Source organism: Vulpes lagopus, chromosome 15 (genome assembly GCF_018345385.1).
Source record: "Vulpes lagopus strain Blue_001 chromosome 15, ASM1834538v1, whole genome shotgun sequence".
Taxonomy (NCBI): domain Eukaryota; kingdom Metazoa; phylum Chordata; class Mammalia; order Carnivora; family Canidae; genus Vulpes; species Vulpes lagopus.
Genome location: NC_054838.1, coordinates 9,531,711 through 9,543,759, shown reverse-complemented (window position 1 = coordinate 9,543,759; position 12,049 = coordinate 9,531,711). Strand labels below are relative to the sequence as shown.

Sequence of the window (12,049 nt, the reverse complement as noted above, 5' to 3'; positions counted from 1 at the left end):
TTCCTGGGGCTCTGGGGAGGGTCTGGGCTGGCTCAGCCCCCACTTCCACTCCAGGCCCCAGCAGGAAGAGCTCAGAGTTGGGTGACATCACCGTGACACTACTTGGCCCTCCTGTCACATGCCCTGCAACACTCGATCTGTCAGTGCCCCAAGCTTGGGTGCCCAGGCCAGCCTACCAAGGATCCCCAGTTCACTCCAGTCAGGCACAGACTCCTCTGTACTCCTAGAAAATGCCAGTATTCTCCATGTGCTGAGGGCATGCACACGCACACGCAAGCTCAAACACGCACACATGCACGCACATGTGTGCCAAGTGCAGGCGTGTGTGTTCGGACATGCACGCCAGCTAGTCCCAGAGACAAAGCCCTCTTCCCATGCTGCAGCAGACCTGTGAAGCCCTTCCACTCCTGGTGGATCCCCTGGGCCCCCCAGCCCTGGCCGCCCTGGCCCCAGACCTCAGGGACCCAGAGAGCTCTGGCTCGCGCAGTCTCTGGCTGAGGAGGGATTTGGGGCCTCCCAAGCTGGCCCTCAGGAGCCCAGATGCCCAGACCTTCCTGCCTTTCTCTCCCCCCACTACAGTCTGCCCTCCCTCCCTCCCCAAATACTCATTTGCCCTGGAGGTGCTGTCGTGCTGTCCAGACCTTGGCTCCCAGACCCCTCTAAGCCTCATCCCTAACCCAAACACTCCTGCTTCCAAAAGCTGGTATGTGAAACCCAGATGATCTATCACCAAGGTGCGTGGTCCTAAAGGGACCTCCATCTCTGCATCACTGAGTCCCTTCCCATTTGTTCCCTCCTCTGCTTGCAGCTACATACCTAGATGGGAGTGGGGGTGTCTATGAGTGGGTGGGGTGGGGAGGCCAGAGGTGAGGAAGGCAAATGTGGGTGGAGACCTGACCCTACAAGAATTGAGAGAGGTAAGACACGACCCCACAAGGCCTTTCCAGCCTCGCTCCACCCCCCCAAGGACAGTCAGGTGGCCTTGGTGAAATCTGGGTTTCCTAATTCCACATTTAGAATCTGGTTTAAGGCCACATGCAGCCTGCTGGGCTCTGGAACACCCCCTACCCCTCACCCCCCCACCAAGGGCCAGACTCCTAGGACTCAAGCAAGGCCTCCCGGGCACATCAACAGCACCTTCCCTCACCTCCACCTCTTGGTCTGTCCTGAAGCTTCAGGTCTGTGTGTCTGTGAGGGACGATCTGGTCTCTTCCTCTGTACCATGGCTGGCATGGCCTCAGGGTTTTGGGGATTTGTCCTGTGGGGGGTCATAGAGCCTTATGGGGGGATGCCAGGAGGGCTCCCCACATAGGGACTGCCTGGGGCCGATGGCTTAGGAGAAGCTGCTCATCTCCCTGGAAGGGTCTCCTACCCCTCTGTAGTTGGGCTCCTAGACCACCTGCCCTGGACAGCTCGGAGCGCTCCCTCTGTCCTGCCATGTCCATTCACGTGTGTGTCTTGTCCATCTCCGCTCCTGTGACATGGGTTGGTCCTCTGTGGCGCTGCATATGGGGCTCCCACTGTAGGTGAGCGGGGTGCTGGCACGGGGGTGGGTTGGTGGCCACACCTACTTTTTGCCCACTGGCAGGTAGGACAGCATGAAGCCCCAGAGAAACTCCCACCTGGGCTCCCCAGGAGCTACCACTGCAGCCTCTGGTCCTCTTGGAAGGGGTCTTCTCCCCTGGGCAGCTGCGTCGGCAGGGCCTCCAGCCCTGGCCTTCCACTGTCCCCCGCTGGGCTGCAAGGGGTGCTGGGAGTGGCGGTAGTCCATGGGGCGGGAGGGTGACAGGATCCGGGACGGGTGACCAGACAAGGTGCGGGCAGGGGCCCTGCACATGGGGCCGACCGAGTTTTTGCTCGGGTTCGAGGGCCAGGGTGGGCAGCTGGGGTTCGGAGTGGGGTCCTCGTGGCCCCCAGGCGGGCCAAGGGGGAAATAGCAGAGAAATGAGCCCACTCTGGGGGCCAGGCATGGGTGTTCTTTTCTGTGTTGTTCACATTTTCTCTCTTTCTCTCTCTCTCCACTAATCATGTTTCTCTCTCTCTCTCTCTCTCTCTTTCTCTCTCTCTCCTCGTTTTGTTGCATGACTTGTGCCAGTTCTCGTGATTATACTCTGCTCGTGTCTCTCACAGACTGTCCCCAGTTAGCCTGGGACTTTTTCCCTGGGCCCCCAGCTGGGCAGACCCCTGGGGGCTAAACCTAAGGCAATGCCCAGCACCCCCCCACCCTGCCCCAGCCTGGCGTGCGCCCCCCCCCGCCCCCGGCGCCCGCTGCTGGTGTGAACAGTAAGTACCTCGGCGGTGCCCGGAGAGCAGGGCAGAGACGCCAGCCGTGCTGGCCGAGGGCCCACACACCGGGTTCTCCTTGCTCCAAAGTTTAAAAAAAAATGACCCTCTTGCAGATGCTCATCTCTCTCAGCCCATTTCAAAGCCTGGAAACCATCTCCGTGAGACGCTGCCCATGCTGTCATTTCATCATTGCAGGCCGGCGGGGCTGGGGGGCCGAGGGCCCGGGCCAGGGCGGGCAGGGCTCCCGGCCTTCGGGGGAGCCGGTGGGAACCAGGGCTCCCGGGGGCCTTCTCCTCCGAAGGACAGGGCGGGGCGGGCGGGGGGGAGGCTTGGGTGCGCTGGCACCTCCGGCCTCTTTCACGGGTTCCCCGGGTTCAGAGAGTCGGGCCCTCGTTGGTTTCTCCCCTTTCCAGCCGCCCCTCTGGAGTTGGGGAGGGAGAACCCCGACGAACCCAACCCGCAGATAAACCCGCTGCCCGGGGAGGCTGGCTCCTTCGCAGAGCGGGACCCAGACCAGCACCCAGCCCTAGCTTCCCGCGAAGGCCACCACCATTGAGAGAAGCAGCAGGCCCCAGGGGGGTCCTGGAGGCTTTCCAGGGAGACGCGGGTGCCCAGCTCACACGCACCCGGGAGGCCCGACGGCTGCCCCTGCCCCCGGCCCCCGCAGGCAGACCAGCCCAACTTGGGGCCCTGGAAGGCCGAGGGAGCCGGACTCTCCGGGGGGCACGCGCGGAGGGGCGGGGGCTCAGAGCCGGAGGCCGGGTCGCCACCCACCTCTGACCCACCCCGGCCGGGCTACCCGCTAGAGGTACCTCCCGGACAGACAGACAGATGGTGGCCTACAGGGAGGCAGCACGCCCGCGCCTCACCCACTCTCCCCTCCCTCGTGCCCCTTCCCTTCTGTCCCCCTGCGCCCGCCCTGCCCCGGGAGGGGACACAGGGGCCAGCCAGAGTGGGAGGCAGGCCGGGGCGTGTCCGTGCGCACACGTGTGTGCCCACAGACACGCCCCAAGCGCTAGGCAGCTCCCAGACCCCAGAGAGGCCCCAGTCACGTGATGTCAGAGTTACCTTGGTAACTGGCCTTTCTGGTTCAGAATAAATCGGGGAGCGAAGCCCCTGGGATTTGTCAAGAAACGCACTGTACGTGAAATGCTTTGCCATCTTGTACGACAGACCTTTTTTTTTTTAAGTTCCAAAATTATGATGGGATTTTTTTCTTTTTCTTTTTCTTTTCCTTTTTTTTTTTTTCTTTTTTTTTGGATTTGCTTTACGAATAAACCTGATTGGTCCATTTCTCTTTTGACTGACTGCCTCTTTGTAGTGACATGATGTGTACACGGCCGTGATCCCACCCACGGGCACGCTGAGTGTGTGCACGTGGAGGAGGATCACTTGTGCGTGTAGTTACATGATGTGAACAAGGTCATGGAGGAGGGTCCGCTCTTTAGCCTTTCAGAGAGCCTCCCCTTGTGTTCACACCCACATTGGTGTCGCCTTCCCAGGAGGCTCTCACCCCAGATGAAAGCTTTGAGGAGGCCCCGGTGCCCACCGTGGGGACTGAGTTGCTCTACCCTGGCCTGGAAGATTCTGCTTTGAGGGCAGAGAGCAGGGGGCAGGCTCAGTCCCCAAGAGTGATGGGCGGGAGTCGAGGCCAGACAGGGCTACCTGTGCCAGCTCCAGAGGCTTCCACAGCTCTGCCCCTGGACTTGGGAGAGGGAGTGCTCCTTGCTCTGGCCAGGCCTTGCCCCCCACCACGTGTGTCCTCAAACCTCCCCCCAGGCTCCTTCTAGGCTGTCACAGAGGCCAAGATTCCTCTTTCCCTGCCCGAGTCCATCCGCCACTGTTGTCTTTACACGTCCATTTGCTCTGCTTTGCCGGGACGCTGCTGTGAGGAGCGGAGGAAGGGAGGCCCTCCCACGTCACGGCCCGCTCTCACCGCTCATGCATACATCCCTCCTGTGCCTGTGCCAGCTGACCAGGCCCGCTGCGGGCGGAGGGGGCGGCAGACGCCGGCGTGATCCGAGTGGGGTCAGGGCCGACTGAGGGACTAGCCTAAGTCTGCGTGGGGGGTGGAGCAGATAGGGCGGTTGACCTGGGTCTGTGTGGGGACAGAGGAGGCCGTGTGGCCAGGCCTGGTCTGCATGTGGGCCTGTGGGCATATGGAGTGGCCTGGGCGAGCCTGTGGGGACAGAGGAGGCCATGTGGCCAGGAGTAGTCTGGATGGGGGGTGGGTATGTGGAGTGAACTGGGTGAGCCTATGGGGATAGAAGAGACTGCATGGCCAGCCCTAGTCTGTATGGGGGTTGGGGCAGAGAGTGACCCAGGTGAATCTGGGGACAGAGGAGGCCGTGTGGCCAGGCTTGGTCTGCATGTGGGCCTGTGGGCATACGGAGTGGCCTGGGCAAGCCTGTGGGGACAGAGGAGGCCGTGTGGCCAGGAGTAGTCTGGATGGGGGGTGGGTATGTGGAGTGACCTGGGTGAGCCTATGGATACAGAAGAGACTGCATGGCCAGCCCTAGTCTGTATGGGGGTTGGGGCAGAGAGTGACCCAGGTGAATCTGGGGACAGAGGAGGCCGTGTGGCCAGGCCTGGTCTGCATGTGGGCCTGTGGGCATACGGAGTGGCCTGGGCAAGCCTGTGGGGACAGAGGAGGCCGTGTGGCCAGGGGGGTGTGTATGCGGAGTGAACTGGGTGAGCCTATGGGGTTAGAAGAGACTGCATGGCCAGACCTAGTCTGTATGGGGGTTGGGGCAGAGAGTGACCAAGGTGAATCTGGGGACAGAGGAGGCTGTGTGGCCAGGCCTGGTGTGTACGGGGGGTAAGGCATGCCGAGGAACCAGGTTGAATCCAAACAGTGGGGGCAGGACGAGCGATGACATAGGGTATGTGTGGACAGCAGCGTGATGCGGGTGGTGAGGCGGATGGCAGTGGGGGAGGGGAGGCGACAGATGGGGTCTCAGTGGGCTGGGGAGCCTTGAGGAGCTAGCTAGGTGCGATCGGCAGCAGCCAGGCTCTGGTCAGCAGCAGAGAGCCGTCTGAAAAGGCCCCCTCTGTGGACTGGAGTTTTCCCGCGTGTCTGTCTGTCCTCTCCCCGAGCTCTGTGTCTGCCCCCCTACCCATGACCGCATCCACACCATCCTGTCTCATCGGCCCCACCTGGGCCCTGGGCCCAGCCCCCAGCACCACGCTTGCTGGCCCTATCACCAACTCATCTTTTTGCAAACTTTGAGCAAACCCAGGAGCCCCTCCGTCCCGCACGGTGGGCAGCCCGCAGGCTGCCTCAGTGAGCCGGGGACCGCAGCCTCGGGCCTCCCCCTCGGCCCGCTCGCTCTTCTGTCCTCAGGGACAGGCCGCCCTCTGCCAATGCCCCGCCTCTGGCTTGTCCCCCTCCCCCACTAAACGGTTTTCAGTGTCTCAATAGCTTCTGCTTATATGTTTGAAGATTCCAAACTGAATGGGGAGGTGGCGAAGGCCGCGCTGGCGAACGAAGACTGCCCCCACATAGACCAGGCCCTCACTCCTGATGAGGGCCTGCCCTTTACTCGCTCGGGCACCCGCGAGAGATACGGACCCTGCTTCCTCTTATCAACCGGGGAGTACGCGTGCCCGCCTGGTGGAGGAATGAGAAAGGGTATGTAGGGGAGGCGGGGGCACTCTGCATCAGCTGGGCCGCCTCGCGCTCCTGCAGGTGGGCGGGCGGGGTGGCAGGGAGGGGTGCTGAGGGGCAGGCAGGCACGCTGGGGGGGCGAGGAGCGGAAGGAGCCCCCCACCCCCCCAGGCTTGGCCTCCAGAGGTCTGAGTCCCTTTCTCCCAAGTGGGATGTCAGGCTGGCAGAGAGAACTGGAGGTCCCGGCAGCAGTGGGTTGGAACTAAGCTGAGGGACAGGAAGGGCCCCGGGACAGGCCGGGTGACTACAGGGTGGTGACCCTCAGGCAGGGGGCTACCCGGGGATGTGAGAGGAGACGTGACTCCTCCAGGCTGCTCTGGCAGGTGGCCGGTGAGACCAAGAAGGCAAGGTGATCGCCCCCGTCCCTTGGTTGAGGAGACCCAACGGTGTGGGCCTGGCCTGGCCAGTACCCTGTGGGCTTAGCCACCCAAGATCCATGTTCGGGAACAGCACCCTTTAAAGAGAATCTGTAGGCCAGTGAGAGGGGAGGCATGAAGAGAGAGGTGGCCTCAGGCCTTGGGGGGCGTGAGGCCAGTGTCCTTGCAGAGGTAAGAGGTATGCTAGTGGCAGTTGGAGGACTCGCCAAGAGAACTCTGTGCAGCGCCTTCCATCTCTGGTCACTGCCCTGGGTGTGGTCAGCGGCCCCCTGAGGTTGGTGAAGGCTGAGCCCCATGGTGACCTCTGTTCAAGGTCTCCTTGTATCAGACCCTTATCTCAGGCTGACCCCCCCGCCCCCGGGAAAAAACTTCTACTAGAGCTTGAGCATGGGCTGGAGAGAAGCTTGAGGCGGGGGCCCAGAGCACCCTAGCTCCAGGCTTCTAGCATGGGCCAGGAAGGTAGAGGAAGCCATCCTTGGCCTATCAGACTGGCTGGGCAACTCGTGCATGTCTGGGAGGGGCCTCACGTGCTCACCCGGGATGCATGCTGACCGGAGTGAGCAGGTTGGGCCTGAGGGAATAGTTGGTTTTTCAGAGCAATAGTTGGTGTGGCCTGTGGCCATTCACAACTGCTCCAGTATTTGAAGTGGTTCAACAGCACACAGGAGAAAACACAGAATTGAGAATAAAGGGCAATCCCAAACCCAGAAGGAGAGGCAGCCTCCGCTGAGTTGGGGAAGTCCTTCTGGTCGCTGGCACTTAGTGCGTGCCCACCTGATCCAGGCTGGTCCCTGCTTCCTTGCCCTGCCTGGAGGTCCCTCGGACCCCAGTGCGGCGTACTGCTGCCCGCATGGTGCTGCATGGTGGAGGGCTGCGGGCCTGGGGCGGGCCCATCCTTGGCACCTTCCACGGATAGGCCTGATGCTCCCCTCCGCAACTGGCTTTTTCCTGGGTGGAGGCTCTAGAATACAGGAGCAGGAGCAGCCCAGGGGAGAGAGGGGGGAGGAAAGCAGAGAGACTTTGTGGCTGTGCTCTGCCCGGGAAGGTCTCACGGGCTGACTATCTCCTTCATCTTGAATGTTGGATCAATCTGTGTGGCCTAAAAGAGCAGACAGGAGAGTGTCTTGACTGTGCTTCCAGAAGCCCGGGGAGTGTGGGACAGAAGAAGCCCCATCTACCTGTAGTGGCCAAGGGAGCCCAGCGGCAACCACTGTCCACAGGTGGTACCCTGCTCCCCGATCCCACAGAGGCGTGGGTGCCAGGGTCTTTGGGAGGCGCCAAGGGTGAAGTGTCCCCACCCACATCCACCCGGCCCTGTTCTCATGGAGTCATGACAGCGCCGAGGACTTGCCTTACTCGGGATAATTGCAGTGCATAAAGCCACGTGCAGGGTAGGAGAGTTAGGGACTCACTGGATCCCCAGGAGGGAGAAAGAGAGGAATGCTGGGCCGGCTCACTGCATGGGAAAACCAAGCCAGCTGGAGAAGAATCTGCCTGCCTCTGCATGCGGCTGTTCTGTCTTTCCTCCTCCTTCCTTAAAAACTAAGTACCAAGCGGGATGGGAAAGCCAAGAAGAGAAGCTCAAGTGTTAATTGTATTCTTTACATACAGATCTTTGCAAAGAAAGCCCTGTCATTGCTAAGTATATGCCGACAGAGGCTGTGAGAGTGACTTGACCAGGCGGCTTGGCCGAGGACACTGGTGGCTATTAAGCATCTGGGTGGACCAGCAGCCCCTCCTCACCCTCGGACAGAGTAAATTCACGCCATGCAGGTTTGCCGGACGAGTCCGAGTGGCCCAGGTCTTGTACTAGGACGGACGTAGCTTTTTCTACGGCCAAATGGTAACCGACCGTAGAGGATTTCTTTTCCTTCTTTTCTTTTCCTCTTCTTCTTTTTTTTTTTTTAAATTTTATTTTATTCGGGGAAGGGGGTGGAGGGGTTCCTTAGCATGACTTGCATGAAGTTAAAGAGAAAACCCAGCAAACCAAACCCACCAACCCCCCTGCAACTGTAATGATCACCCCAAACAACCACAACAACGAGAAAAAAAAAAAAAAAGCAAAAGTCCTCTATTTTCTTTCAAAGCTCTTTACTTTTACACAAACGTTGCTGGAGCCAGACTGTCACGGCGGTCGGTAGAAACCTGTGCATTTCTGGGGGCGGGGGAGGGCCGAGGGCGGGGAACGGATTGCTTCCCTTTTTTGTACACGGAGATGGAGAGTCAAGGTTCCATAAAGGGCAGTCGGTCAGTCATCGGTCATATTGACCTCACCTTCATAGCTCATCTCTCACGCGGAAACTGAGAACTTTGCTCCAAATAGAATTGTGGAAACGCGCACCGCGGCTTTCTTCCCTGTCTGGCATGCTTGTGACCCCAGCGGACGTCTCCCCAAGACCCCCGACAGCGGCTAGTCTAGGTCGATTCTATCATCTTCTTGGTGTGTAGATCCAGTGTGACCAGCTCTCATAACAAATTGTTCATAGTAACTAAGCAACACCGTACGGATTTTCCAAGTGTTACTTTAGAGCTCCAAAAGATCAGGACCACGGGAGGGGCGGCCCTCCTCCACCTTTATCAAGGCACAACCTGGCATTGTATGCAATTTAGTACTTCAGAGTAAAAAAAAAAAAAAAAAAAGCAAAAAAACAAAAAAAAAAACTGCATGCCCAATGTTATGCAAAGCGATTCTAGCATGAAATAAATTTTGTATCATGGTTTCTGTATAGTCTAAAGCAGATTTGTTTTCCTGAAGCAATCGGAGGTTTGCAGAGACCCACTTCTGCATCTTGAATAAATATAGTATTTTCCCAACAGAAACAGAGGACAGTAGCTTGGCTTTGATCTGACTCTAAAATTAGTGGTGGGGTGGGGGGTGGGGAAGGATGATATTTTTGAAAAACACATGCTTGAGTTGAAAAAAAAAATGCAACATCTCGAGCTTTCACTGCAGCTCGCAACATTTCCTGGAAAGAGAGCAATGCTGCTTTAGCTCAACACCCTCCCCTCCTTGGGCCCTGGCCCTCAATAATAAAAAGCTGACTTTTGAGATGAAGCACGGATTTGGGTTTTTATTGCCTTGGGCAGTGTCGTGATTTGGTTCTGCCTGTGATCCAGCCTGCTGTGCTGGGCTGGGTTGGGGTAAACCTGAACCCTCGCTCCTCTGGTCTCGAGGACCCAGCCAAGATGCTGGCTGTCCTCCTGCTGGGAAAACAACAACAACAACAACAACAACAAACAAAACCAGGTCCTAAGAAAGAAGTTGCCCTCTGGAACCCTCTCTGCAGATCCTGTTTGGTCTGGGGAAGGAGACAACTCTCAGAAGGGATGGAGCATACAAGGACTTGACCCTATAACGAGACATCCTCTAGGGGGTTCACTGACACGGAAATTTCTCTGTGAGTCATGCCATCTTGATGACTCCTTGAATCTGGCCATGTCAGAGCTCCCAGCCCCTGTGCGGACCTTAATCACCCCCTCCTTCCAGACCTGTGAATCTGATGTTGGCAGAGGCGAGGGGCTGACTGACAGGTCTGGGTGCCCTACCCAGCTATGCCCTGCTGGGCCCAGTCTGGTGGACCTCCTTACTGCATGCATCTCCCCCAGCCTGGAGGCCTCTTGAAGGGGAGGAGCCCTCTCTCGGGGATCTTGATTTGCACTGGTTGTTCACTTGGTTTCTCATGGGGGATGGAGTGGGGACTGGGCCTCCACTTCGTTTCTTATCCATTGGAGGATCCAGGAATGTTCAGGTGGGGAGGCCCCTAATGGTCATGGTGGTCAGCCTCTGAGCATTTTGTAGATGAGGAACTGAGGCCACAGAGGAGAATGCTCTTCCCAGGGCCACAGAAAAATGGGTGTGAGTTTCCCCAGATGTCAGCTCTCTCGATGCCTCCAGCATGGACTGAGTCGGCCGTCAGGTGGGTGGGTAGGAGGCTGAAGGTAGGTGTGAATTCTCATCTAACATTTCCTTGTCCCCTGGGAGCCTTTGCCTGAACTTCCACCCCGTGTGGCCCGGAAACCAAGGGCCGGGGGTCAGTGGAGCGACGAGTATGGTAAGGCCTCCACCCAAGGGGTCATGCAGCCCAAGAGCAGCAAGGTCACATTATGTGCCCCACAGCCATTCCCAAGTCTCAGGAGGTGGAAGCCAAACAGCCTCAGCTGCTGCAGGGAATGTCGTGTTCAGTCTACTTGGGACCCAGGCTGGAGGGAGCACCTCTGGTGGACTTGAGGGGACATAGCACAAAGCCACTTACGGTGTGGGTTTTCTGGGACATAGTAGCTAATGGGGAAAAGAGATGAGCATACCCTGAGCGTCTGCTGCGTGGGGAGCATCTGGGAAACATTGTCTAATGACAGCCCACGTAATTCAACCTGCCTGTTTTAGAGGCTAGAGGACAGGTGCAGAGAGGGGAAGTAACTGGCCCGAAGCCACACAGCGGATGGAAGAGGAAGGAAGATTTTAACCCAGGCAGGCTGACTTCAGGGCTCAGGTGAAGCCGTCTCAAGCTGACTGGGGCCTTCCCGGGTTAGAGCCCAGAACTGACAGGGACACTAGCATGGCTGGTCCCGGATCCCAGGGCCCCCAGGACTTGGCCTCCTGCCCTCCTTCATGCAGTGCCATGGGTGCAATAGAAGCTCAGAACCTTCCACACACACACATCTGGCCACCTCGCTCACCTGCCTGAACACCTGGTGCCCTGAGAAGGGAAGGGAAGCTCCTTCAGTTGGCCAGCACAGCGCCCCCCGCCGCCCCGTGGACTCTTGTGGCTCTGGGCTCCGACCCTGTGCACTCAGGATGTGCAACTCCCTCCCTCGGACAGTCCCACCACTTCCCACCTCACCAGGTAGCTCCCAATTCCCGTGTCACTGGGTGTCCTTCCAGGCGCCTGGGGGGCAGAGGAGAGCACTTTCCTCTGAGCCCCAGGCCCGCATTCACCTTGGCAAGCACAGTCTCATCCAGTTTGGATCTGATGGCGAGTTGGAAGGTGGTGGGCCTGCTGGGGGAGAGGGGGTGCTTGTGACCAGGAGGGGAGGGCGTGTGGCAGGCAGGCGAGGAGGTACACATGCCACTCGCGCCTGGTACGTGGTGACCCTACACCGTCACTGCAGACGCCCGGCCGGAGGCCTGCGCGCTCACGCTGGGCTCACTCCCCTCTTCTGTTCCCTTCCTTCTTCTCACATGGGAGGAATTCGAAGGCCACTCTACTTGGTCTATCAGAAAGAAAGTAATTTTTAAAAATGAGCGAGTATTTACCCCAACTGGCTCCTATGGCTCATTAGCTAACCAGGCGGAGGACACGGACACCGACTGTCAGTGGTTATAACCCGCACAGCGTCGTCCTCACACGCTTGTCAGAGGCAAACAGAGGACGGGTGGTGTGAGGGGATCCTGACCCCCCTGAAGCCCCCCACCCCGTGGGCGCCCTAGGAGTGTTCTCACCGGCTCATCTGTTAGCATTTATTGGGCCCTTCCGCTGGATCAGAGCCCATCCTTGGTGAAGGGGTTCCGGAATCGACCAAGACCAGGCCCCTTGCTCTCGAAGAGCCCAGGGTCTGTTTGGAATGAGGGGCCTGGACATCTCTAAGTCGGAGAATGACCACAGGACTCGAAGGGTCCAGAAAAACACGTGGGCGACACTACTGTGGACGGCCCTGGAGTTTCCAGGCCCCGGTCAGACCTGGTGAAAGGACTTCCTGCTGCCGCGGGAAAGGCCGAGGG

The 12,049-nt window shown here is 58.8% G+C and overlaps 1 protein-coding gene across 1 annotated transcript in view; it reads left to right on the top strand.

Annotated features, from left to right (window-relative positions):
- Positions 1-9,385, top strand: part of KCNC1 (potassium voltage-gated channel subfamily C member 1) — a 43,579-nt gene extending 34,194 nt beyond the window's left edge. The window contains exons 3-4 of the mRNA XM_041730576.1: positions 5,729-5,917; positions 7,942-9,385. Coding sequence (XP_041586510.1) covers positions 5,729-5,917; positions 7,942-8,006 — 254 coding nt within the window. The 3' untranslated portion in view covers positions 8,007-9,385. The remainder of the gene's footprint in view (positions 1-5,728; positions 5,918-7,941) is intronic.
- Positions 9,386-12,049: the final 2,664 nt, after the last annotated feature.